The sequence below is a fragment of the Cimex lectularius genome, unplaced genomic scaffold, assembly GCF_000648675.2.
Source record: "Cimex lectularius strain Harlan isolate CLEC.00 unplaced genomic scaffold, Clec_2.1 scaffold55, whole genome shotgun sequence".
In the NCBI taxonomy this organism is placed as follows: domain Eukaryota; kingdom Metazoa; phylum Arthropoda; class Insecta; order Hemiptera; family Cimicidae; genus Cimex; species Cimex lectularius.
The window spans coordinates 347,725-374,950 of NW_019392647.1; the positions used below are offsets into that span (position 1 = coordinate 347,725).

At 32.0% G+C, this 27,226-nt stretch overlaps 3 protein-coding genes and 1 non-coding gene across 4 annotated transcripts in view; 2 read left to right on the forward strand and 2 right to left on the reverse strand.

The window, feature by feature from the left end:
* The first annotated feature begins 6,025 nt into the window (after positions 1-6,025).
* Positions 6,026-10,615, forward strand: LOC106665131 (SWI/SNF-related matrix-associated actin-dependent regulator of chromatin subfamily A-like protein 1). Its single transcript, XM_014391347.2, has 12 exons — positions 6,026-6,633; positions 7,869-7,984; positions 8,047-8,153; positions 8,214-8,348; positions 8,405-8,585; positions 8,661-8,830; positions 8,896-9,057; positions 9,120-9,284; positions 9,348-9,455; positions 9,515-9,689; positions 9,748-9,942; positions 10,016-10,615. Exons 1-12 carry the CDS (start codon positions 6,213-6,215, stop codon positions 10,136-10,138), a joined length of 2,058 nt encoding a protein of 685 aa, XP_014246833.1. The 5' UTR covers positions 6,026-6,212; the 3' UTR covers positions 10,139-10,615.
* Positions 10,616-11,859: 1,244 nt separating this feature from the next.
* LOC112128414 lies at positions 11,860-11,964 on the reverse strand. Its single transcript, XR_002911000.1, has one exon. It is a non-coding gene; the product is annotated as a U6 spliceosomal RNA (small nuclear RNA).
* A 95-nt stretch (positions 11,965-12,059) lies between these two features.
* Positions 12,060-13,948, forward strand: LOC106665139 (synembryn-A). Its single transcript, XM_014391357.2, has one exon. It carries the CDS (start codon positions 12,136-12,138, stop codon positions 13,645-13,647), a length of 1,512 nt encoding a protein of 503 aa, XP_014246843.1. The 5' UTR covers positions 12,060-12,135; the 3' UTR covers positions 13,648-13,948.
* Positions 13,949-14,924: 976 nt separating this feature from the next.
* LOC106665049 (glutamate dehydrogenase, mitochondrial) overlaps positions 14,925-27,226 on the reverse strand; it is a 38,485-nt gene continuing 26,183 nt past the window's right edge. The window contains exons 2-9 of the mRNA XM_014391209.2: positions 18,673-18,873; positions 17,238-17,324; positions 16,977-17,164; positions 16,593-16,709; positions 16,366-16,527; positions 16,093-16,297; positions 15,417-15,571; positions 14,925-15,345 (exon numbers count right to left, since the gene is read on the reverse strand). Coding sequence (XP_014246695.1) covers positions 15,229-15,345; positions 15,417-15,571; positions 16,093-16,297; positions 16,366-16,527; positions 16,593-16,709; positions 16,977-17,164; positions 17,238-17,324; positions 18,673-18,873 — 1,232 coding nt within the window. The 3' untranslated portion in view covers positions 14,925-15,228. The remainder of the gene's footprint in view (positions 15,346-15,416; positions 15,572-16,092; positions 16,298-16,365; positions 16,528-16,592; positions 16,710-16,976; positions 17,165-17,237; positions 17,325-18,672; positions 18,874-27,226) is intronic.

The window sequence follows — 27,226 nt, forward strand, 5'->3', positions numbered from 1 at the left end:
CAACAATTTTTTTTTTAATTTGTAATTTTTATACTATGCATTATGTATGTCGCTTTTTCACTTGGGGGTCCGTGGGAAATTTTTAACTATAAAAAGGGGTCCATGGGTCAAAAAAGTTTGGGAATCACTGATTTAAATCAATCATCATTAAAACAGAACTCTGTTGTTATTATTACTAATTTTTAAGGGCGTTTTGACTGTTGATAATCAGTAATTAGTAAATAATAAGTAAAAGTATAATTATTCGATGTTAACTGCATTATTAACAACTATATATATATATATATCTATCTAAAGACATGGCTGTTATTAAAAACTCCTAACAAAGTACAAAAAGAATTAGCAATATTAGCATGTTCAAAACATGTATAATTGCAACCAAAACTCAGCTGTTATTAACACAACAATCTATCAGAAAGTGTTAAAATCCGATACAGATAACTGGATTGTTATAATAGATAACTGCAATTACAACTCCTGTAGCATAAATTATAATGAAAAAAAACCAGGATGAAAATTGTTATACGATGTTTTGAAACTAACACAAACTTTCATTTCGCATTAGTTCTACCAAAACTCAGCTGTTTGTTTAACTATTAACACTAGAATTTGTTTTTTTTTTCTATATATTATATTACATATTATGTGTATGATATTATTATATATTATTACATTACATAAACTATATTATTATATACATTATATAATATAAAATATATTACTATACAGGGTGAATTGCTACTCGTGCTACAAACTTCTCCAGTAGATTCTTCACCCTAAAATGAACAAAAAAGTTCATATTGTCCATGGTCCGATTCTCAACCATTTCAGAGTAATTTCGCTTTTTATCGATTTTGAAAGATATCACGTCCTGGCGTCGGAAAATCGTGATATCTTTTAATCTAAACATTTCTCTGAAAATCTAATAGCACCGTTGAAATTCCCGTTAATTTTTCAATAAGAAGATGACGGTGGCAAAATGTTTGGGCTAATTTTTTGTGTTTTATTTCAGCCAGAACTACAAAAAGAGTGGAAAATTGTGTAAATCGGAAAGTGTATAAAGTAATCCAGAGTTTCTAATTTTAGTCTCAGAAGGCAGCAAATTTGAGGAAAACTACCTGATTTAATAACGCTTCCAACGCACTCGTCATTTTCTTATTTAGTGGTTGTGAGACCAAGATGTTGATGACAAAAAGAGAAAAAATGGTGGTTCAAGGATTGCTAATGTTTGAGAGTGACTTGCTACTCGTGCTACAAACTTCACCAGTAGATTCTTGACCCTAAAATGAACAAAAAAGTTCATATTGACCATGGTCCGATTCTCAACCATTTCAGAGTAATTTCGCTTTTTATCGATTTTGAAAGATATCACGTCCTGGCGTCGGAAAATCGTGATATCTTTTAATCTAAACATTTCTCTTAAAATCTATAAGCACCGTTGAAATCCCCGTTAATTTTTCAATAAGAAGATGAAGGTGGCAAAACGTTTGGGTCTTTCTTCCTTGACCTTCTAGCTGTTTGTAAACTTCTTAAGCATTACATACTAAATGGGCATTAAATTAAATTAAAAAATTTCAATGGAATTATGATTTTGATTCTCTCTAAAAATTAACGGGGATTTCAACGGTGCTTATAGATTTTAAGAGAAATGTTTAGATTAAAAGATATCACGATTTTCCGACGCCAGGACGTGATATCTTTCAAAATCGATAAAAAGCGAAATTACTCTGAAATGGTTGAGAATCGGACCATGGTCAATATGAACTTTTTTGTTCATTTTAGGGTGAAGAATCTACTGGAGAAGTTTGTAGCACGAGTAGCAATTCACCCTGTATATATTATATTTTTTTATATTATATTCTTTTATTTTGCATTAATTTGGGATAAGCTTTTTTTTGTATCTATATTTTAAAACTTAGAAATTCCTTCAAATTTTATTGCTGTTAACATTGTCTACACGTTGAAACAGTAGTTTATTAGGTCATAACAATTGAGAAATAAATGACAAAAAGATTTTTCATTTCTTAATGTTGAGTAGCGAGTACGGCTACTAGCTTATATTGTCAAAAAGAAGATATTGATCTTAATCAGTTTTAAATTTATGGTTATGCATTTCATCAATGACATGACTAGCAGAATTCCAAGTTTTGTCATCTGAATTCTTAAATTCTGACGCAAATGAAAAAAGCTTTTCGTGTATATTACTTCACTAAATAAATCTTTAAATAACTTGAGTTTTGAAACATTCACATTCAAGCTAAAAATAGCAAGATTGTCAGAGGTTTTGAATTTTTGCGGAGTCGATAACGGTGATTCAGTTTTTGTAGATCACTTTAATGAGAAAAATATTACAAATGAAGATGAATGTAATCTAAAAGGATATTGCACATCGAGATGAAAGGCGATGAGTTCTTTGTACAGTGGAAATGATCGATGATTTAATTAAAAATGATCAATTTAAGGACAAGTAAATACATTTAATAATATGATGGCCCTATGATAACGACATAATAATCAAATTATTTTAAATCCCTTGTTACGAGTACATTTTTCACGATTTTTTGTCTTACAATAGGATCACGGATTTGAACGAAACTTTTTTGGTGATACTACTTCAAATGTAATGCAATTTAAGTAATTTTTCTACCTTTATTATGCGTTTATTACAAGGTTATTATTTATATCAGTCGATTTCTTTTAAATAGGATAAGACAAAGATGTGCAAAATTATATTAACTTCAAATTAATAAAAAGTTTTAAAAACCAAACGACGTTTTAAGTAAAGGGGGTCAAAATATAATTTATTTAAAAAAAATCATTCAGATTCATTTTAAATACTCATTAACAATAACAATTTTGGTAGCGATAAAACTAATTCGGGATCAATGTTTTTGTCCGAGATGTCCACATAAAACTTCATAATTAAATTGTATCCAAATTCAACATTGCTCAAACATGTCTATTTTTCTGCCTTCGCCAACAACGTTTAGATTTTGTGGCATTACAAGTGAGAAAAATAAGGATGAGTTAAAAAAAACTTCAAACGTTTTATGTTATTTCTGCTGTTATAATTTATAAGGCCTTATAATTTATATAAGGCGACGTTTATGCCATTAGGTCTAGTTAGTAGTAGAACTCTACTAACTTCTCACTTGTAATGCCACAAAATCTAAACGTTGTTGGCGAAGGCAGAAACATAGACACGTTTGAACAATGTTGAATATGGATACAATCTAATTATGAAGTTTCTGGTGGATTGGTGGAGTCGTTTCAGCGTTATCTCCATTTTTGTGATTTTCGTGTGTGAAGGCATTTTATTTTTACCCAAAATTTTTATATAGAGTTTTTCTATGCAAAATGAAAGAAGAAAAAAAAAGAATCTCAACTTTTTTACTTGCTAAACAATATCCGACATATTCAATATATGTTCCCATCCTATGGCTGGCCACCAATAAAATTTTTATTTTTCATCATTAGAAATATCGACCACTTTTTCACTCATGAACATTCTGAATCAAAGTATGGCATTGAAGAAGAATTCAGTTGTTACTGCCAAGCTTTCGACCTAATTTAAGGTCATCATCAGGGCAAAACAATCTTGAATACAGATTGGCATTAAGTTTTATGCAGGCGATCCAAATTTCCTTGAAGACCGACTCAGTCCCAACATTGTCAAGGTCTGTAACAGTGACCCAGAATTAAGAATGGCGCTGATGGAAGAGTATGAAAATATTCCACAGCACTATTCAAAACCTCATAAAATCGATGCCACGTCGAATGCAAGCAGTGATCACAACAAGAGGAGGAAATGCTCCGTACTCAATTGAATATTCATTGTTTTCATACAACAATTTTGGTAAAATTGTTGTACTAAATTTAATTTTTTATTTAGCTATATATTCCGTTTTTTAAAAAAATATCCCGTAAACAACCAAAAATAAAAAATGTAACCATTGCGAGTATTTACTAAAAACGAGGGCGGCCACTTTTTTTGCTGTTCAGTGTAGATTGACCAAAAATAGTTTCACTAAATTCGGTGATCCCACGTTCATAAGATAAAAGGATAAAAAATAACCTATTGGGTTGTCCGGAAAATAATGCAGGATTTTGGTATTAAACAAAAAAAAAGAAACTAGTTACTTTAAAGCAATGTTCTTTAATCAAAATAATTTCCCATACTCTCNGCCGCTGCTCTACCACTTGAGATCACGATAGCTCAAGTGGTAGAGCAGCGGCGATTCTAGCCGAAGATCGTGGGTTCGAATCCCGCTCGTGACACTAACTTTTTTTATCTCAACTAAAAACCTTAATTAATTGAAAGATATTAATTGGTCAAGCGGACCACGAAAACTAGTGAACTTAATATTAATATCAATTTAATTATTAGGTTTGGAAATTTTCAACCGTTTAGCTCCAGTGGTTTACTTGGCCCTGAACTTGATACTTTTGCAATAGATATACGCAATCAGAAAAAGGATAGTAATTTAATTTACTTGTGTTCTTTTGAATGAAACTTGTAATTGTTTTTATTATTATTTTTACAGCACTACCAATAATAATTGTAAAACACTGACACCTCGAGGGCTGACCTCTGCCTGCCGTTACGAACCATCGTAAAAAATATATAATTTTTTTTTTTTTGTCAACCGTTCAATTTGTTTGTAACGAATGCATACGGCATTCAGAAAATTCTCATTGGCTTAATGCTTTATTATTGTAGTAATTTGTTTAGACGGGTTAACAATTGAACCGTTTAATAAATTAGCTCACAAGGCTTTTTCTATTAAAATAATTATGTGTATAAATAAATTTCGACGTTGATGTACTATGGACACATAAAATAATTAAAACAATCTTTTTGTAATACCTAATATAATTGGAAATACAAATATAATTTTACAATTATCGAAAAATTAGTTTTAAACCTTTTAAGCTTTAGAACTTTAGGAACAAGTGTCAGAGGGTTTTACAAATTTTTCTCCGCTAATTTCATTGAACTGTTAATAGAAAAAATGAAATAACACTCTTATGATGGTTACAAAACCCCGTTTCGCTTCGTATTTCAATAAAATTCGCTCAAAATCTGTGACGAACGTTGGTGGAAAGGAGGTGGATTGATTGAAAATGTCTAACGGTGCAAGTTTTAATGTTCGTTTCAAGGACGTTTTCGAGAACATGCAGGAGTGCACGTACCATTCATATTTTATGCTTGCTTACCCAACATTAATACCATCCATCAGTTACTCTTGTTAATAAATTAGTGTAAATTTTAACAGGTTGTATTTAAATAGGTTAAACGTTTATCAAAGTTGTATTTGTCGGTAGTGATTATCTCCAGTATAAATAATTAACATTTATCAGTGTTAAATATTATAAACTTTATGTTAAAAACTATCAGGGATAAAGGTTTCTAGGAAAGAAAATGCTTACAAAGGGATGAAGAAGTTGGTGTGTCACAGATTTGGACCAAACTTTTTCAATAATTCTACATTCCAAAATATGAGACACTTATTTCATTAATTTCTTGTGAAGGCTTTCTAGTTAAGCCAAAAAAATTATTTAAATTGAAATTTTCCGTTTTTAATATTTCTATTTAGCCGTTCTGCTTGCTTAAATCTATTATTTTAATATATCATATTAATCATTTTTTCTGACGATTGTAATAAATATATGGTAAAAAAATTCTAAAAACCAAATTTTTTTTTCAAGTAAACTAGGTCATAATTTTTGTTTTCTTAAAACTAATATGAAATTCGTTCTAGCACCTCTAGAGACCTTTAAATATAGATTTTGTTTGGTTACATTGGAGGAATCCATAAAAAATTGACAAGTCACATACATAGACATCAGTCTAGAAAACAAAAACAACTGAGCAAACCCATAGTACTATTAATGCCTAGATAAATGTTTAATCTACAAAATAACTTTTCGATTAAAAAAAAAAAAAAAAGAAGGAGAAGAATATAAAGTTCACCAGTTTTACAAAATCCGTCATTAACGAATGAGAAGCATTAGATCTCTTGTGCATCTTTTGTATGATATGCGTTATCACTTAAAGCAACCTTCTGTGCTGTGTAACGTTCAATTTGATATTTTTAATTTTTTTTACTCAGTTACCGTTTTTTACAACTTTGTCCATCGCTTTGTTACACATATTTAGATGAAATTCTTTGATAAATGAATAATAACCAAATGTATTATTACATCTAAGTATGGCTTCAACTTTAACGCCCGAACAGAGGCAAAGGATAGAAGAAAACCGCCAGAAAGCACTTGCCAAGCTTGCAGCAAAGTCGGCAAACCAGCAGAAGACACCTGATCAATCGTACAACAGGGTGCAACCTGTCCAACAGGCCTCAAGCTCGCTTGGCAACAGGGTTCCCTTTAAAAACCAGAGCTTCCAGACAAAGCCGGCCACAAATGGGAACCAGGCCCAGAATTTCTACAAGAGCAAGTCCCTTGGTTCGCACACCGGTGGCAGCAAGCCGGAAGAGAAGCCAAAAAGCTGGAATGTTGTCTCGGAAACCCTGACAGGGACGTGCTCGCTGATCAGCAACGACCGATTTGCAGTCACTATAGGCTACAATTCTAAGGTCATCGATATAATGAAAAGCATACCTGGACGACAATATGGTATATTAATGACTTTTAACTATTTTAAAAAGGTAGATTAAATAAATATACTTTTAAACTTTTACACTTCGTGAATTTGCTATAATTACTGCTTAAAAAATTCTTAAATGCTCATTGTAAACATAAACATTTACTACTCACCCCTTATTACATTACACAGGAACATTGAAAATTGAAAATTGAACTTCAGATATATTGATACAAGCCAGGTTCCACAAGGGAGCATTCTTGTCTTGCTCTGTATACCATTTATACTGCTTACTTTTCTCTACATACCAACACCATCAATACCACCTATGCGTGTAATGCAATTTGGTCTTCCATCCCTATACAAGAACACCTCAAGCTTATCAAAAACCGGTGAAAAAACTGGAGGACAAAACAAAAGAGGAAAAATGTACCGAGTGTTGGGCTATATTGAAAAATAGTTTTTTACACTGTACATCAACACATGACTTTATTCAAGTCAGATACTTAGAACAACATCTAGAGAGCAGTCTGATGTGGAATCCCCACACAAGACATAAGAGATAACAACTTTTAGAACTGAAATTCGTTTTGACTGTCAAAACTTAACTAACAACTATGTAAGACATTGCTGGATTGGAACTGTGGAATTCTGCTAAGCCACCCAATATCCAGTGCATTCGATCCTAACGAAAAACCCTCACACAAATTATCAATGCTCCTTACTTTGAAACTAGCCTCACTATCACAACCACATCATTCTTTTGTCAATGAACTGATCTGATCCTGCTTTCACAAGTTCCGTGCCAAACTTTTGATCCATATCAACCCTATTGCCTCCAGTTTCCCATCCTGAGAATGTGCCATGTCATCTTAATCAATGATGGCTTCAAAACCTCCGTACCCCTTAATGGTTGCAAGTTCAAAGTATTGGCTGGTGATTTTTCTTAATCTGTGTCCTCTGAGTGCAGTGATGGGAATAGTGACAGTGTGGTGACCAGGAGAAAGATACCAAATATGCATATATTCTGCATACTTACTGGGTACAAATAAATATTTAATCAAACAAATAAAAAATTAAAATACCCATAAATATAACTAATATATGACTATTGATAATATTTTTAACAACAAAAAAAGCAACATATATGCATGCAATAAACATTTAGTGGGATTCATTTGTAAAAGCTCAACCTATGAATGCTTTACCTCATCATCAATGAAACCAACACGTTTGCTGATAATGTGTTAATTTCACAATTTTACAGATACAAACAAAAAATTCTGGCATTTCCCTCTAGATCAGTACGATACCCTGAAATCCAAACTGTCACCTTTGTCACCGAGTGTTATTGTCGGCAACATTCCAAAAAGTGTTTTCAAGGTATCACACCTCTTTAATAGTATATTGTAAACTGATCACATTTGTAATGCGTGAAATTTTAGATAATTAAAGATGTAGAACCTGTTCAGGATTTCAAGAATATTGACATTTCAACAATTGACCCTGTTCTACTTGAAAGTCTATTTCCCTTTCAAGTAGAAGGAGTTAAGTAAGGAGTTTATTAATCTATGCTTCAAACAAAAAGTAAAATAAAATAAATCACTTTTAGATATGGGATTTTTAAACATGGCAAATGCCTTATCGCAGATGATATGGGTCTTGGCAAGACATTACAAGCTCTTGCGATTGCTGATTATTATTACGAAGACTGGCCCCTTATGATTGTCTGCCCTTCTTCAATGAGGTGCCATTTGTAAACAAGATTTATCAGCCTATAAAATCTACAATAAAAACTTCTAGGTTTCAGTGGCAGGCGGAAATTTTGAAATACCTCACGAAAGTTCCTAGCTATTCAATTTTACTCGCGACTAATGGGAAAGCATGTATTTCAAGTGAATATAAAGTAGTTATACTGTCGTACGATCTTCTGGTCAAATTTAAAGAGGTTTTAAAAAAACTTCATTTTGGCCTGGTTATATTTGTAAGAAATTTTAATTCATTTTAGTTTTGTGAGAATTAAAAAATAAATCAATAAATTTAATTTTATATTGAAAAGGATGAGAGTCATAGTTTAAAAAATGCCAAGACACAACGAACAAAAGCTGCCTTGGAAATCTCAAAGAATATAAAATGTAAAATTTTGTTGAGTGGGACTCCTGCTTTATCCAGGCCGATTGAACTTTACCCACAGATCAGGCTTTTGGAACCATCACTTTTCAAAGAAATGTAATTATATTTTAACTCAGTGACTACAAAACATACACAAATAGATTATATAAAATTATTTTTAGACACGAATATGGCGTGAGATATTGTGACGGTAAACAGGACAAATTCGGATGGAATTTTCAAGGTTCTTCTCACTTGGAAGAACTTAAAATAATATTGGAGGCTAAATTTATGATAAGACGTCTTAAAGCAAATGTCCTAGAACAGTTGCCTTCAAAAATGAGGTAACATTTAAATGTTTGAAATAAAAGTGTGTGATAATAATAAATAATATGAAATCGAACAGGCAAGTAGTGACTTTAAATGATGATCACATCGACATGAAAAGTATGAAAATGAAAAGTTTAGAAACTAAGCTGAATAAAAACAAAAACATCAGTGGTTCTGATAAGCGAAGTACACTTCTTGCATATTATGCGGAAACAGGAAGGGCGAAAATACCCGCAATTTTGTAAGTTTTTAAATTTTAGTATTTTATATATTAATATATTTATAAAATGTGTAAATATTATAGAAAATATATTGAAGATTTATTAGAGAAAAATAAGAAATTTTTATGCTTTGCCCACCACACAGATGTTTTGAATTCAATATCAGATTTATTGGAGAAAAAGGAAGTTTAGTAAGTTTTAATTAAAATAATTTTTTTCCTGATTTTACTAAAATAATTGATTTTTTAAGCTATATCCGTATTGATGGTTCTGTGAGTTCTGAGGAAAGAAAGTCAGTCTGTGACCAATTCCAAGAGGAGGACAGATTTAGGGTAGCTGTTCTTTCGATCACAGCAGCAAACACAGGTGTAACCTTAACAGCTGCTCAGCTTGTTGTATTTGCCGAAATTTTTTGGAATCCTGGGGTATGGTTTTTCCTATGCTACATCAGACCAAACCATAATGTTGTTCATTGATCGACAGGAATTAGTGCAAGCAGAAGACAGAGCGCACAGAATCGGTCAGAAAAGCAGTGTCTTAGTGCAATATTTGTTAGCAAAAGGGACAGCCGATGATTACCTCTGGCCTTTGGTTCAGTCAAAATTGAACATTCTTAACCAAGCAGGTTTAAGCAAAGAAACTGAACTCTCTGTTAAAAATGTTGTTAATAAATCTAAGGTACATTTTAAAATTTATGTTACATTTTGATTTATTTTAGCCATAAAATTATAATACTGATAACTATTTTCAGCTGGTCCAATCAAGCATAATGCAGTATTTTAGTGAATTGGATTATGATATTGATGATAATGATCTAGCTAATTTAATGGATGAAATTGAAGGAGTTCCAGAAAAAAGAAAAAAACTATTTTAAATACAACTTAAGTTGAAGTAAGAATTTATATGTTGAAGATTTGTTTAAACTTTTTTCTGGTGATAATTATAGTTTTTAGCTAGCATTTTTTTATTGTATAAATATGGAATTATTTTTGTACCTTCTCTGATATACATTGTAAATAATCTCATATTATATATATTAAATGTATATATTTAATTAACAATTCATAAGCTTTTTCATGTTTAACATTTTAAAAAAATTTTCTGTATGATGTTCAATATGATTGCATGCTATTTATAATAAAGTCAATACGATATAATTACACTTGTGTGTAAAGACTGATTTACAAGATGTCAAAGATTTTCCAATATCTCAAAAATGTTTCTTAACATAAGATTATACAATTTTTAATGTTTGTTTAACAAATTTTTTATGTTTCTAATTTATCACAGTTAAATTGTGAATTTTATACTCAAATTCTTCATTGTTATAAATTTCTGTATCAATAGTGTTTGGAATGTTTTGTATAATTTATTATTAATGAATATTGAGTCTTAAGAGTGTTTTTGTGAATTATTCAATTTGACTTTTCCTTTTAGGGCAATTTGGTTCAAATCTCATCGTCATTGTGGTCTAAGCTTATTTCCATCATAATCCTGCATCCTAAACTATTTATAATACTATATTTTTGATACTGGGTAATACAAAATATTTTTCATAACGGGGGAGAAAAAGCAAACTATTATTCAAAATGGAGCCACTTCCCATCTTTGTAATTTACATTTTTTCTTTCTTTGTTATATTCCACTAAATTTCCATATACATTTTCACTACAGCCTAAAGTCTATTCGAATTTTCTGTAGTATGTTATGTTCAGCGGTCAGCGTTTTGTCAATGTGTTCTCAGCACTGGTCATTTTGGAAAATCGTTTGAACAAAGGAAGTCATGCCATAATGAAACAAAAACCAATTCACGATTTTTTTAATAACAATTTACAATTAATTAAGGTTTTTTGTTGAGATGAAAAAAAGTTAATGGCACGAGAGGGATTCGAATTTGATTTTTTCATCTCAACAAAAACCTTAATTAATTGTAAAGTATTAATTGGTCAAGCGGACCACGAAATTAGTGAATTTAATAACAATGTTTAATTTTACAGTTGATCTATTTCCACTTTTTCATTATTTTTACTTTATTTTTTTTTTTTTCTTTCCTTTTAGACATCTTGATAATTCGAATTATTTTTGTGATCCCTTTGGTTTTGAATTACCAAGAGTAGTCGACTCTATTTTAATCTAAGGTCTTAGTTGAGGCTAAGGAGTTGGTGACTGAGTGGACCGAAGCCTAGATAGCTTAAGTGGCTAATTCATTAATGGAGACCATTATGATTAGATTTCCAATTTTTTATTCAAAGACAGTTGAGATGAAAAAGTTAGTGTCACGAGCAGGATTCAAACCCACGATCTTCGTGCTTTAAACCACTTGAGCTATAAATATCGATCCCCGAGACACCAACTTCTCTTCCCAACCAGCTATCATTTAAATTTCCCCTTACCGCACTGATTTTATTTTAGACTGTCTTTGCGTAAAAATTTGGAAATAATATTTAATAGTAAACCGATAACATGTTAAATAAAATAGTTAAATAAGTGATTATTATAAGTTAAATTGAGTGATTGTCTTTGGTATAATAGTGAGGGCTTACCAGCAGCTGACCTGTGATGGAGCTTGACCTAAAGCTTCAGCAGCAATCCTTAAAAAATGTGGAATGCTTCATGAATTTGCATGTCATCTTTGCACAAGGGCCATGTTAATCTTCTTTGTTTCGTACCAATGTACAACCGAAGTTCAATGTGGTGAATCGTTAAACTTGAAATTTCGAAGTTTTCTAAGAGTAACGACTGGTCATTGCTAGTGGTGTCTTGATTTGGGCGGTGAATAATTGGCTTGTGGCTGGGGTTAACAAAAGTGAGGTTACCGTGCTGGTTATCTCAGTTATCTTGTTTGACATTTGCTCTTCCGGGGATATCAACATGTTGGACGAGGATGGACTGGTGAGATGCTTACAATCCAGCAACCCTCTCCCACTGCTGAAAGAGTTCAGCAACGATGCCCTGGCCAACCCGTCGGACTTCCCGGCCCTGAAAGCCGGCAGGGAGTTCGTTTGGTCGAGCATTTTCAAGAAGATCCAGTCCGAACCGGACATACTTTATTACCTTAAAACCCTTAGGGTTTTGAGCAGGGACAAAGAGGGAATAGAGGAATTTGTGACAGAGGAAAGGGTCGCTGTGCTGTTCAGGTGTGCTGGGTTCGGTGAGAACAATTACAATGTTGATTGCGTTGTCGAAGCATTAAAATGCATGTGCAACCTCATGTTGAACTACAACAAGACCGCGCAGTACTTGGAGGATCTAAACACCGTCAAATATGCAGTCAAAAGGATCAACAGTAAAGACACTGTCAACGAGGAGAAAATTTACGATATCAAATTGTTATTTTTAATTACAGCATTAAATCGATCAGCCAGATTAAAAGCTTTCCAAGAAGCCAGAGGGTTGAATTTATTCACAAATTTGCTCAAAGAGGAAAGCAATTTTACAAATATGACAGAAGAAAGGGTGAAATTCTGCTGTGACATTATAAAATTGATGTTTAATGTGTTAATCGAAATAGAACCTGATAAACCGAATACAAGGTGTGATGCAAGTGAAATTCTCAAATTGACAACAGTCCTTAAAGATTTACTCTCTTGCAACTTGGAATATGCTAAGCGATTGCATAACGATGTTATTAACTTGCTCACAGTCATTCCTAAAATAGATCTTTTAGTTTTAATCGCTCCAGGACAGGGTTCGTCAGAACCAGATTTTTCAACTTTGGATAATATCATTAATCATATGGACATTTTACTTACAGAACTAGAATCAAATCCAAAAATACCGAAAGATACTTTATCACCGATTCTCTTGGTGTTGTTCCGTCTAGCAGAATTGCACAACCTTTCGAGAAAGTACATGAGATTTAAGATATTGCCAAAGCTCACTGATGTGTCCACAAGGCCTGAGGAAGGTAAAACAATCAGGAATAAACTTTGCAGACTGCTCACTTGCCCGGTGCAGTGTATAAGCGATTTGGTCGCCGATTTTCTTTTTGTTCTATGCAAAGAGAATGTGGCGCGTATGGTGAAACACACCGGATTTGGAAATGCTGCAGGGTTGCTGGCGAGGCGAGGCCTCCTGGGTGCTCCGGGCGATTACAGTTCCGACTCGGAGGACAGCGAGACAGAAGAGTACAGCAGGGACAAGCACTTGATTAACCCGATTATCGGTTGCAAAGATGAACCGAGGGTGAACATTCTTGACTCAATGCCGTATGAACAGAAAGAATTCCTGGCTATGGAGTTGGTGAATAAAATTGACCAACTACAAAGAGGCGGAATAATTCAACCGTGTCGAATCGTCGACGGTCGCCCTGAGCCTATAGAAAGTTTACAAGAATTACAGCTGGCCATGAAACCGAATGAAAATAATGAAGACTCTTCATGAATTGTGTCGTTATTGAAATTTGTGTTTTCTCTGTGACTGCTGATTCAAAATGAAAAGTTGGACCCAACTTGCTTATTAAATTGTATTAATAATGCATTGTGAATTGAATCAAACTGTGCAAAAAGCATGGAAAACAATCCATATTATAAATTATTTATGCAAAGCAAAAGTTTTGTGTGTAAGGTATTTTTACTCCTTAAATGATGGAGGTGTGATTTAACTTTGGTTATTTGTTTGTTTATAATAAAACACTTACCTTGTTATTGTAAATGTGGATCTCAAATTTGAGAGTAGTTCACTTTCCTTTAGTGCGAAAAGATGTTGCATTATTCATTATCTTTTTTGTTTTCATCTGTTAACTTTTATTTATTGTTGTTTATTGTAATGAGTAACTGAATAAAAAAAAACTAATAAAATAATATTGGTTTTTATTATTTAATTATAATTCTACTTCTATTTATTTATTACTTGTATTTAATTTAATTCTACTTTAGTAGAACCCCCATTATCCAGGGTTTAATTATCTGGGGAACCAATTAATCATGTTTCTTTTTATTATTTGATTTATGTATTCTGCATTGGCAGCAACAACAATCACTAACATTTCTTACCTGATTAAGAATAGGCCATACTGGTTGACACATGGACACCTGCCATGGGCCAAAGCCCACACCCTTAAGCAAAGAAAGGTTGCTCGATGTGTCCCACATAACCGAAACTTGTCATGCGTTGGATCCTTATAGAGAGTATGTAGGCATGTTGCTGGATGGAGTGGTGAGGGACAGGTGGTGAAATATAGTGTCACATTGCCTCTCCCCCTTAGCAGTTTGAATGTATTTATTTGTGCAATTGTATTGTAGATGTTAGGTTTAGGCTAGATTATATGTTGCATGTGACTGGGGCTGAAATTACCTAGTGGTCAAAAGCCTGTTGGCTGGGAAGCTATCTCTGAGCATCTGGTTCAAAGGGGATACTATTGACCTAGCTGCATAATGGGATAAGCGAACTCCTGTAAGGTATAGAAGATAGATATATCTAGATCAGTGGTTATATAAATATGATCAGGAGTGACCCTTCAGGTGAAAGTCCAATAAATTAGAGTTTATCAATCAATAGGAAACAAAGACAGAATAAAAATAATTGAGACACTGATGACATAGGAATCCAAAATGTAAACTTTTTATTTACAAATATTTTATTTGTAATATAATTGAGTGCAATTAATATAATTTGATAAATTAATATGAAGCAAATGTTATAAAAACAACAGAAAAAAATTGATAAAAGCAGTTTTATTTATTTTCCTCCACTGAAAAAAGAAAAATGTATATACTTATTTAAGTAGACGATCAATTTGATATATAAAATGGTTAACACGTTTTGTACAAAGTAAGGTGTGGATTTGTTAAGATTAGCTTCAATTATTAAAATTCCACCAGGGGAAAAGTCATAGATATTCACTAAAACAGCAGTCCTGGTTCACAATAAATAAATCTTGTTAGAATCAGTACTATGCCTCTTAATTCCCATCGGGTTGTTATTTCTATTGTTTTATACTTTTTAAATATATATTTTCTTTTCTTAGAAGGCGAGGCCGGCTTCACGATAAGTAGCATAGATTTTCTCTATGCTGTTGACGTACGCGGCAGTTCTAAGATCCAAGCCAAGGTTATATTTCATAGCAGTTTTCATAATTGCCTAGAAAAAAAAGTACGTTCAGTTAAGATTAAATATTTGCTGATGGACAATTTGATAAAATTGATACGTACCCTAGCCGATCTTTCCATTGTATAATCGAGACCAGAGTGCACAATATCTTTCTCGCTCGCACCGGATATCCTCTTTTGGAAAGATTCTGAAGGTGTCACAGGAATACGACCTCCGACACGTCCAAACCTTCTTTCCAGAGATTCCTGAACGGATTCTGAAAACAAAAACATTAATTCACACCAAATTCTTGCCCATTAAAGAAAGGAATTATACTAAAACCCATCTATAATGGACACGCACAAAAGAAATGTATTTGCTAGTTATTAAGGGGTGCCTGTTGAGGAGTTTAACAAAGAAAAGTACGTAGAATTTCCACAGTTGTGTCAAAATAAAAAATTTAAGCGAAACGTTTTTCATTATTTCTCAGTCAAGGATTATGTACCATATCTAGCCTACTTTTCTGAACTGTTTTTGACTGGAGATTTTTTTTAACATGATCATAACAAATAATATTTTTTCATATGGGCATTTAATATGTTTTACTGTTTACATCCGTTCTAAAGAGGTGGTTAGGAGGGGGTTGCTTACTCTAATGGACACTGATCACAGTGTCTGTGAATGTTATGGACAGGTTTAAAATTTATAGAAATCCTATCTGTTTTGCTAGTGAATGGAAAAATTGTTTAGTGTCTGTTAAGAGGGGTTTCACTGTATAATTATTTTTAAAAAATTTACCTAGAAGATGATAGTTGGATTCTCTCTCATATTTAAATGTGAGTCTTCCATAAGATACGTGATTCAAATTTTTCAGCCATTCGAAAAACGATACAGTGACACCACCAGCGTTTACGAACAGGTCAGGGATGATGAGAACATTCCTTTCCAATAAAATGGCATCAGCAGCTGGCGTGGTGGGGCCGTTGGCAGCTTCAGCAACAATCTGTACAAATGTATTTATTGACAAAAAAATATTGTACAAACTACTGCATTTGTAATATAAATAAATACCTTGGCTTTAATTTTATGAGCGTTTGCTTTTGTAATAACTTTTTCTGTGGCAGCAGGGATGAGGATGTCGCATTCCTCATACATAAGGCCCTCTCCTTCGTACGCCTTAGCACCAGGGAAGCCGACGATGGTTCCAGTATCATTTCTATAATCTTCAAGTTGCTAAAGCCAAAAATAATGTTAGAAAGAACATCCTGATTTTTTATTTATTTTTAAATCCATCATACCTTGGGGTCAATTCCTTCTGGGTTGTAAATGCTACCATCATGCTCAAGAACTCCAACGCAGACTGCACCAGCCCTTGTTAGATATCTCATTGTGTGAAGGCCGACATTACCAAACCCCTTAATTTATAAATAATTTATTATTATCAATATAAACTTTTATTATATGATATTAATAGGATTTTTGCATTTTATGAACTTCGATTTCATTTTCTTGATGCACAGTATTATCTAATGTTTAATATTTCCAACATGTTTTTTTTATTATATGCAGTCAATAAGAAATGCATGTAGTTTTGTTGTTACAATATTAACAAATGGTAATTCAAGGTTATCCCAAATCTTTACTTAATTTGGATTTAAAAGTTAATTATTTATTTAACTCACTTGAACAATGAAGGTCTTTCCACCCCAACCAGGAGTCGTGCCGATCATGCCCATGTAATTTGCTTCCATAATGAAGTTCTCAATTCCGTGGAAAACACCTCGCCCAGTCGCAGAGATACGACCGTGAATTCCACCCTGGTTAATCGGCTTACCGGTAACACAAGCGTGGGCATTGATGTCCAAATGTCCTGTTGGAACAATGTTAAGAAATAATAGCATTAACGCCTAGAAAGAAGTGATATTTCAACACAAATTTCTTACCGATGGTTTTGGCATATGTGTCAGCGATCCATGACATTTCCCTTTCGCCAGTGCCCATATCTGGAGCTGGCACATCAACACCAGGTCCTAGGGTGGGGAAAAATAAAATAGTGTAGAAAGCGGATAATGTTACAGGAAGCAAATACAATTTTTCTAATTTTGTATCACTTGTGATCATTATGTCAACGTGAAATATGATGAAATAATCGAAGACTCTGAACCACCAGCCTTTTTTAAAACCCTTCACATTTTAAAATCTTATAAAAGAACTCTTTTGACAAATTACACACTGAGCAACTGCTTAAGATGACTAAAAAATATAACTACCAATGAGAATAGGGCAGACCAAGATAAATTATAATTTATTTAAAGAAGTTAAATCCTTAAAAAATTAAGTTAATAAATTTTGTTATAAAGGAGTGTTTCACACTTAACGGCCATAGTGACAGATCAAACACTTTATCAATATTTTTTTCAAATGATACTCAAAGAAAATTAGAGGGAAAAGCTAAGATTCAATTTCAGAATAGCTGAAATGGAAAATACAAGCATTGTACACCTCAACAAGTCCTCTATTAATAATTAATTACTGATAATACCATTATTGCACTTAGAGCATGGTTTGTTCAAGTCTTGTGTTTTTTGGTTTGATAATTAAATTGGTTATTTAACTGATTAAATATGTCATCACCTAGTCTACTGAATATGCATAGAAAATTTAATAGAATTATTTGACTGATGAAACAATAATATCAGATTGGTATATAAGTGAAGGAAAAGTTAATAATAAACAGGAGAAAAATTGTTATGATGACCTAATTAATGTACTAAATTATAATAAATAATACAAAATTGTACATTAAAATACCATCTCATATATATGTATTTTAGATTTACAGACAATTCTGTTTACTTGAATAATTTAAAAAAGTAAAAATACATAATAATATAAATTAAAAAAGATTCTTAATAATATAAATATATTTATTACACTGGGCAGTATATAGAAGTTTTGCTCCTAATATTTCCTTACCCTAAAAAGTGTTAATTCATGATTATTTGTTCTAAGTTTCTTAGTTGTACATCCCGGAATCTATAAATTTGTTAAGCATGATTTTCAATTTTTTTTATATTTTATTTTTAAGTTTTGGTTCATTTCATCAATAATAAAGTGTAAATGAATTAGCTTAAAATAAAAGATGATTATACAAAATGATACATTTTCTAAATTAATAGAATATTTTGCCTGTGAATGAAGTATCCATTAAGAAACTTTTCTTAATTGGAGCAGACTATTATAAGTTTAATCTAACTAAATTATATTGTTTAAATAAAATACTTTTTTAGTAGCTAAATTAGTTTGTAGCTAGGAAACCTGTTTGTTATATTGTTTTACGCATCTGTGGTAATTTTAAATAAAGAATATGTGACTTACCGATGAAGCCTTTTTTGGCCAGTTCCAGGGTGAATCTCCTAGTGATTTTTTCGAGTTCGTGTTCAGTATATTCTTTGGGGTTGATCTTGACACCTCCTTTGGCACCACCGAACGGTACATCGACACAGGCGCATTTGAACGTCATCAGGGCCGACAAGGCCTTGACTTCATCACGGGTCACATCGGATGAATAACGGATACCTGAGCAAAAATGATAAAAAAAAAAAAAAAAGGTTAGCAATCAAGAAGAATTGTACATTTAATATTTTTTTATTAGCACCAGATATTTCTTATTTGAAATTGAGACTATACAACTTTAAATAAAATATATGCTTATGTGTCTGTTCATGAGGTTTAGACATTTAAATATTTCATTGTTATTCTTGGGTGTATTATCTTCAATGTGATATTATAAACTTCATTATTCATATGAGGTTTTGGATAATTTAAAGTCAAGGTTTACTAACTTTCTTATTATGAAATGTGTTGTGATTAGTAACCGTTAATCGATAATTATTCAGAAATCGTGAGATGCGGTCTGGTGTGATGCAGGTTTCAGAAAAACATTTTCTTTATCGTGCCAACGTTTCAATCTTTATTGAGATCATCTTCAGGGCCTGGGATTTACAAACATTGTTTACATCTAACAAATACATGTATGATGTGGAAAAAAGTGAATTTATACAATGCAAACTATATTTTTTTATATTCAATCACGACTCTCAACACGACATGCAAGAATGGCACAATTACACAGAAGCAAACACTTTGAGTGAGTAGAAATGCTTTGGTTGAATAAAAAAAAAATATATTTTGCTTTGTATAAATTCACTTTTTCACACTTCTGTGTATTTTATCATGTTTAAGTTGGTTTCCTTTGTTAACAAGACAAGTACAAAACAAAATCTCCAAGTTTCCCCCCTAATGATAAAATGACACTAAGCAGCNAAAGAAAATGTTTTTCTGAAACCTACATCACACCAGACCGCATCTCACGATTTCTGAATAATTTTCTTACAATGTTACTTTTTAGTGAAGAACATTTTCAGTGAAAAATTGCATTGAGGTCTGTGAACTTGATCATCACTGATAATACTGGTCTGCTGGTTTTAATTGGCAGATATTGTTTTGGTGTTTTAGAGTTTCAGGGATAGTTTATATGTTATAGTGTTAATTGTGTCCTTTTATACAACTGAAAAATCTAAACACGTCTGTTGGGAGAAAGTAGCAAGAATCAATAGAACAACATGATCAGAGAAGATTGGTTGGTATGAATAAGAAAGAAAACTAAAAAGGATGTTGAAGATAAGAAAAAATACTGATGAATACATGTGGAAATTCAAGAATGACGTTTAAATATATTTTTGAAAATTATAAATAATAGTAGTTTTGTTTCCTGTCTCATCATCCTTACTAACTAGAGGTTTTAGTTTTAGATCATTGTTTTTGTCAAATCAAAATTCTTTTTTCGTGGAAGACGGATAAATATAATAAATACATATTTGCATATTGCTTATAATGCAACATAATTGTAATATATTAATTGGTCAAGCGAACCACGAAATTAGTGAATTTAATAATTTTAAAAATTTATTTTGCCTTACTTGAAAATTTCAAATTTGTCAACCTTTCCATATTCACTTTAAAAAAATATTCAGGAATCAATGAAACCTCTATCAATGAATTTAAATATTTATTCTTCAGTCATTTAATATAGTAATCAAGAATATATAATATTAAAGGTAAAATTATGTAAAATTGTAAATTTTTATTAACAATCACTTATTGTTGCTTGGTTATTAATTTTAACATACCACAATTCAGTTCGTAATTTAAAGTAAAGTAGATATTTCAGCTGGGGGCTAAGGTGGTATAATTGCACCCGTGAATAAAACAAAAGGAGAACTTCGGATGAAGCCCTCCTAAAGCATTGCGACATTCAACAAAATTCATGTAAATGAGAAACTATGGCTTCTCTAGAGTTTATGTACTGTGTATTTTATCATGTTTAAGTTGGTTTCCTTTGTTAACAAGACAAGTACAAAACAAAATCTCCAAGTTTCCCCCCTAATGATAAAATGACACTAAGCAGCATTAACTTTTTTTGTATTTTATTTTGGAACAAATAAAACTTAATGAAAATTAACACTTCATGGAAAAATGTGAATAAATAAGTGTACGAAACGAACACGACAAATGTGGATTACTGGCATCAATTTCAAATGAGGAAAACACCTTATTTTTTGGTTAAATGGTATTTTAAACAAATAAATTGTGAAATTTATAAAAAAATTATTGGTAACGGGCAAACTATAGATTAGAATGCAAGCCTATAAAAAAAGGAAAGGCCTTGAGAAGAAATTGAACAATGATGATTATAATAATCTAAGATAATCGATGGGACACTTCTAGTAAAGAGTTTTATTATCAGTAGAAAATTTCTCACAAGAGATAGCGAGCAAAAAGTGTTAGATGCCAGCAAAAATTTTGAAAAAAAAAGTGCTCAGATAATGTAATTTAAATTAATAATGTTTTAATCGTTTAATATCACGCGATTATACACCCTGGGCACGCCGTTCCCATGCGTTTTTTCCAAAGAATTTGTTAAATCAATATCTATTGTGTAATTAACCAAAAAGATAGTAATTCCATGTAGCAAAATGTGAAAATTTCGTTTCCGCCGGGGTGTAAATTTGCGAGAATGCCGGGGCGATGAATTGTTTTATCTATTTTTCATAGGCTTTAAAAACAGCTTGAAACGAGGGAATGATTCACATTTAAATAACAATGCGAACAAAAATTTATTCAAGAAGTTTCAATTTTCTAAACTGTTTCGAGGTGAAAGAAAAACGAGTGAGGGTTTATGTACGAGACTTGAACAAATTACCACATCATTGTTTCAGATGTTCTCCTCAGTAAGCTTCCTGCATGACAGATATTACTTTACTTTCTTTTTTTTTTTACTTTTACCTAGGTTAGTAGTAGTATATAGTCGATTTTTTTCAAATTAGACGTTGAGCAATCAAATTTAACAACATAACTTTAATTAAATTACTTCAAAAATATTTTTACCCTCTAATCCTTATATTTGCAAACTCCGCGACACAATAATTATTGCGCGGTTGACACACGGGCACCTGCTTTTGGGCCAAAGCCCGCGCAGGTGCCCCTTATGCTTGTGAAAGGTTGCTCGATGTGTCCTACATAATAGAGGCGTGTCATGCCTTGGCTCCATACAGAGAGCGTGTGGGCATGCCGCCGGATTTAAGAAGAGTTCTCGGACACGGTAGCGAGTTTCAGGGTCCCCAGTTCCGCTTTGTAGGGGAATTGGGAATTTTTTTATTGTATATAGCCTTTAAAATATATGTTTTGTGTTTCTGTTTCTTGTATGAGTAAATGTTATGAATGGGGAGGGGCTGATGGCGAAATAGTTTCTCCATCTCTCAGGTTGTGAATATGACTTGGGCTGGTGGCAGAAATTTGATAAAAATACCCCATCGACCCCAATTTAGATTAGTTTATTATAGGGAACAGGTAGATGGAGGAATATCGTGTACTCCATCCACCAAACAATATGAGTGCCATCAATGTATGTTGTGTGAAATGGGGAGGGGGCTGATGGTGAAGTAGCATCTCCATCGCCCCTCATGTTGAGGGCGTAACTTGGGTCTACGGCAGAAAACTTTTAAAGTACCCCCATCGACCCCAAATTAGATAAGTTTATTGTAGTGAACAGGTAGATGGAGGAATATCGAGTACTCCATCTGTCAAACAGTATGAGAGCGAACTATGTATATAGAAATGAATGTATTTATTGGTGTGATTGTGTATAGAGTGTGTAGGGGTACCTTGTAAGTGCTTCTTAATTCAATAGACTCATATAGAACAAATGAAATTCGGTATTTAAAAGAATTGTACTAATAAATTTAAACCACTATCGTATAAGATTTACCAAAATTATATTTCGAAAAATTGTAATGGCCGAGCCTATTGTTTATAATATGTTCTTAACACGAATGATTATACACAAAGGTCCATACCGCGGAAATTCAACGGGCCAGACACAAATCGGTTTAAGTCGTTTTTCTAAAGTTTGAAACGGTCATTAAGGGGATTCCGACCACTGAGATAAGCGAACAAACTAAGCACTGTAATTGTATACGGAAATTATTAATGTTCCCTAGTTTTAAAACGGACCTTTATTCAAGTGATGTAATTTTAGTACAGACATAGGAATCAAATCATATTTTAGTGGCGTTTCAGGTTGAAAAGAATAAAAAAAAAAAGAAGTTGTAAAGCCAAGGCGAACGGCATAGTTACGACGAGAAGCTTTCGGATTTTTGAAGTTTACAAAGGACACGGAATGCAGATTAGCCCGACGAACAGAAACAGTTAATGGTCAACTACACATTAAAAAAAATTATATGTGCATTTTGTAATTTCTTTAAGTTTGGTTATATAAAATTCGTTATACATCGGATAAACTATTACCAAAAATCAACAGAAATGTCTTTTTAATTAGGCAAATAACCTGAGCGCTGCACACACACACACACACACGCACGCACGCACGCGCGCACACACACACACACACACACACACACACACACACACACATAAAACATGCTATCATTGTTTTTGTAAAGAAGTTTTTTCTTTCACAATAACATTTGGATATACAGGTGTACCAGTGCGAATTAATTTGGACTGAACCCAATTCGGATTAGCCTGAAAACTGTAATGATACGAACATGCAGTAACACGTCCGATTTATTAAGACACGAATGTATTATAGATGCACATGTACGGTGAAAAATAAGCGTAAATTTTTAAAAAAGCTGGACATGGGCGAAATTGTAATTTGATCCTTTCCCGTCATTTCCGTCTGCGTATCTTCGCAGTTTTGGCCTTACAGACACATTTCAGCTTCTCGCCATATTCAGTGTTTAATAATAAATTTTGGTTAAAACCCGCCACTGAAAATGGCGAGAAGACGAAACGCGTCAGACCGACTAAAACAGGAGGATAGGCAGAACAAAATATTGCAACCGCCAAACTACAAGTAATAGAGTTTGGATTGTGCTAGGCCAAAATAACCTTTAACACCAAATTTAACAGGAAAATGTAAAAATTTATATTTTGCGAACTGAAAGTTTTTTCTCTTCGTCGATCGAAACTGTTTGGATAAGCTGGATTTTCGGATTTAGGGATTCTGGATAAAGGAGTCGGCTCTGAACGATTATGGCAATTACGAAGAGTTAGAAAAGAAATAGAAATTGAAAAGAAAACTTTCCTTTCGTAAACCAACAAAGCTCAATAATAAAAAATTCAAGTGCATATTCTAAAAAAAGAAGCCTTTTTGAGAACCTTATATTAAAATACAATCAAATTAATTACAAATTTAAATTTAATTAAATTACCATATTATGATTAATTATCTAAGTTAAAATAAAAATAAAAAGTAATAATTAAACAAATTAAAATTAATTTAATTAATAAAATGATTTATTATTGTTTAATCACATTATTAATTTATTAGTTTAAATTTAAAAAATAATTTAAAATTATTTATTTAATAATGCTATTGATTTTTAATTTAAAAAATAAAGTAATAATGGTTAATTACAGACACTCTTTAGAACATTTCTTCCGAAAGAAAACATGAACATTAATAACGAATTTGACAAAAAAAAGTTTCTTTTTCATTTTCCAAGTTAATTGGGTATATTGTGTCACTGGAATTTACAGTATTTCGATGAAATAGAATATGTGAATATTAATAAAGGAAGTTGTAATATATTTTGAAAAAAATTGTCGAAGTAATGCAGAAGCAAAAAAACGGAATAAGTTTATTTAACCAGGCCAAAAAAAAATTGGAAAGTCCTTAAAAGATAATTAAAAGACCAATAAATCCTACTGTTCTATATTTCTAAAATAAATAATATATGACATATTTCAACCCTGAGTGTGGTCTTCTAGTGTCGATCTTTTCAATATGTTTTGGAAAATTCTTATCACTAATCATTATTAACTAAAAACTTTCCATTTCGCTGTTCGAAATTGTTCGGATAAGGAGGATTTTCGGAGTTAGAGGGTCCTGCATACACGAACGAAATTTCAAAGAGTTAGAAAAGAATACTTTCTTTCCATAAGCCCAAAACGCTCAATATAAAATATTCAAGTGCATTTTGTAAGAAAAAAAGATGCGTTTTTTAAACTTTAAATTAAGTAAAAATGCGGAGATCAAATTTTTCTTAATTAAAATTTCTTAAAACGGATTAAAGCACGAAGTTCATAGTACATGAATTCGTTTCTTTATTGTTTTAAATCAGTTAAAGAAAAAAATAAATAATATCTAATGATCAATCATATTTATCTATACTCAGAGCATAAAGATTTTGACTTTTTGTGTCTACATTTTTTTTTTGGATTTCTTCTAAAAAAATCATTAATGATGAATTTGACAAATTATTCGTTATTCTTATTTTTTCCCCAAGTTTATTGAATATTAATCAATATGTTTTTGTTTTAGTTGGTCCTATTTAACCAAAGTAATGATTTAAATTTATTTATGATTTATTGAATATATTCTTTTTTTTTATTGAATTTTCAAAATTTGTTCTGATAACTAGATTATTCAGCTACTACGATCTTACTATAGAACTTATATTATTTCGATGAAATAAAGACTAAGTGAATTAATAATAAAAGGAATTGTTTTTTCAAAAAATTGTCGAAGTAAAAAACCCTGATGGAATAGTTTTTTTTAACTAGGCCATATAAAAATTCAGAAAATCCTTAAAAAATAATCATAAAACGTATGATCAATTAGTCCTATATGTTAAATTGGAATTTCTAAGATTTAAAATAAACAATATATGACATATTTTATCGCCGAGTGTGGTCATTTAATCATTATTAATAATTTTTAACACTGGAATTCCCATTTTGATATAAACATACATAAAATTATATTAATTGTACAATATACGTAAAACGTTGGCAATTTCCTATTATTTGAGGAAGGTTCAAGGTGTTTTATAGGTGATTCCTTTCATAGTGGCATTCCTTCGTCCTTCATTCCTTCGAAATAGTTTTACGCCCAACTATCCTCTGGTGTAGGTCTAAAGAACTTATCATGTAGATAATTCTCATCAAACAAAAGTTGATACAAGACCATAAAGAAAGATGGCGAAAAAATCACAATCCTATGTGGATTTTAGTTACAAAAAGGTCTTTTTGTCTGTTCAAAAACTGAACATTAGGCATACGTCCAGCACAAAATTTGGTTGCATAAGACCAGAATTGATAACTCCGTTTAATTTTGAACTTCTTTTTCTCCACCCTCAATATCTTTTATTCGAGAAATGGAAATTATTAGGCTTTTTTAGGTTCTGTGTTATATTGGATCAAAGCCAAAGTTGGATAAATGCGACCGGTGACATTTAGATTTCCGTTTTTGTTAAGAAGAAGCCTTTTTCTCTGGGGTCCTTGATTAGTTAAACAAAAAACTGGTGTAATTCATCTCGTACGATTAATTTACGAGATAAATGCTCTTACGCAACCAAATCAAAAAAACGTTCGAGTATTATCGATCACGTAGATAAATCGTTCACTACCAAGGAAATGTATAAGATTGAGTTTGATTTTGATTATTAAAATATCAATCGAGAAGAGGTCGAACCCCGAAAATAAATAAACTGGGATTAGCAGAAGATACCAATAATACGAATATATAATTTTAATGATCATTCTGTTGGGCATTACTTTGTTGAAAAAAGAATTCTTGTTAAGTGGATTATTTACACTTCAAATTGTAAATTGCAAAAGGCCTAAGGGGATGTTTTGAAAGGGTACATTTCTTTTTGCTTACCATTACGTGAAAATGTAATATTTCCATGTTACATAAGGAAAAACCAATTTCGTAATATCTTTACATAAGAAGGGTGTTTTTCAAATGTATGGAAAACGTTTTGTTTATATGGAAATCCATCAGGAAAGTGCACAGGGCCCTCCAACCGATATACTGTTACCATATCCGGATTTGTTTCTTTTATTTATATCTGGGAAAATGGCCTTTTTAGTTCGATTTGTATGATGCATTCGTTTGGGGGGGGGATAAACGAAACATTTCCAAAATAGTTTTACGCCCAATTATCCTCTGGTATAAGCCTAAAGAACTTATATCTTGTAGACAATTCTTATCAAACCAAAGTTGATACAAGATCATAAAGAAAGATGGTAAAAAAAATCACAATCCTATGTGGATTATTCTTGTCTAATCTTTAATAAAAAAATAACTAATTAATAACTAGTTTGAACGCTTCATTCTCATATATATATAAACTGCGTGCGAGAAAATTAAGTGGTCTAGTCTAGTCTCTAATTAAAAAAAAAATCTTGTTAAGTCATTTTTCGCCCTACTAAGCCAAACTAGGCTCAAGTAAATTTGAAAATTTGGTCGTTATCGATCATTTTGATCTGCCTATCCTCGCTAGGATCGTTCTGAGGCACACTTAATATGCTGAAACTTGTATGTCAGACCAACTCAACA

What these genes read in the sequence shown, in the direction of transcription:
- LOC106665131 (XM_014391347.2), top strand. Translation starts at nt 6,213, where the DNA reads ATGGCTTCAACTTTAACGCCCGAACAGAGGCAAAGGATAGAAGAAAAC. An exon ending in TTTCAAGTAGAAGGAGTTAA is followed by an intron (nt 8,154 to 8,213) that starts GTAAGGAGTTTA and finishes AATCACTTTTAG; the next exon opens with ATATGGGATTTTTAAACATG. An exon ending in TTGGAGAAAAAGGAAGTTTA is followed by an intron (nt 9,456 to 9,514) that starts GTAAGTTTTAAT and finishes TGATTTTTTAAG; the next exon opens with CTATATCCGTATTGATGGTT.
- LOC106665139 (XM_014391357.2), top strand. Translation starts at nt 12,136, where the DNA reads ATGTTGGACGAGGATGGACTGGTGAGATGCTTACAATCCAGCAACCCT.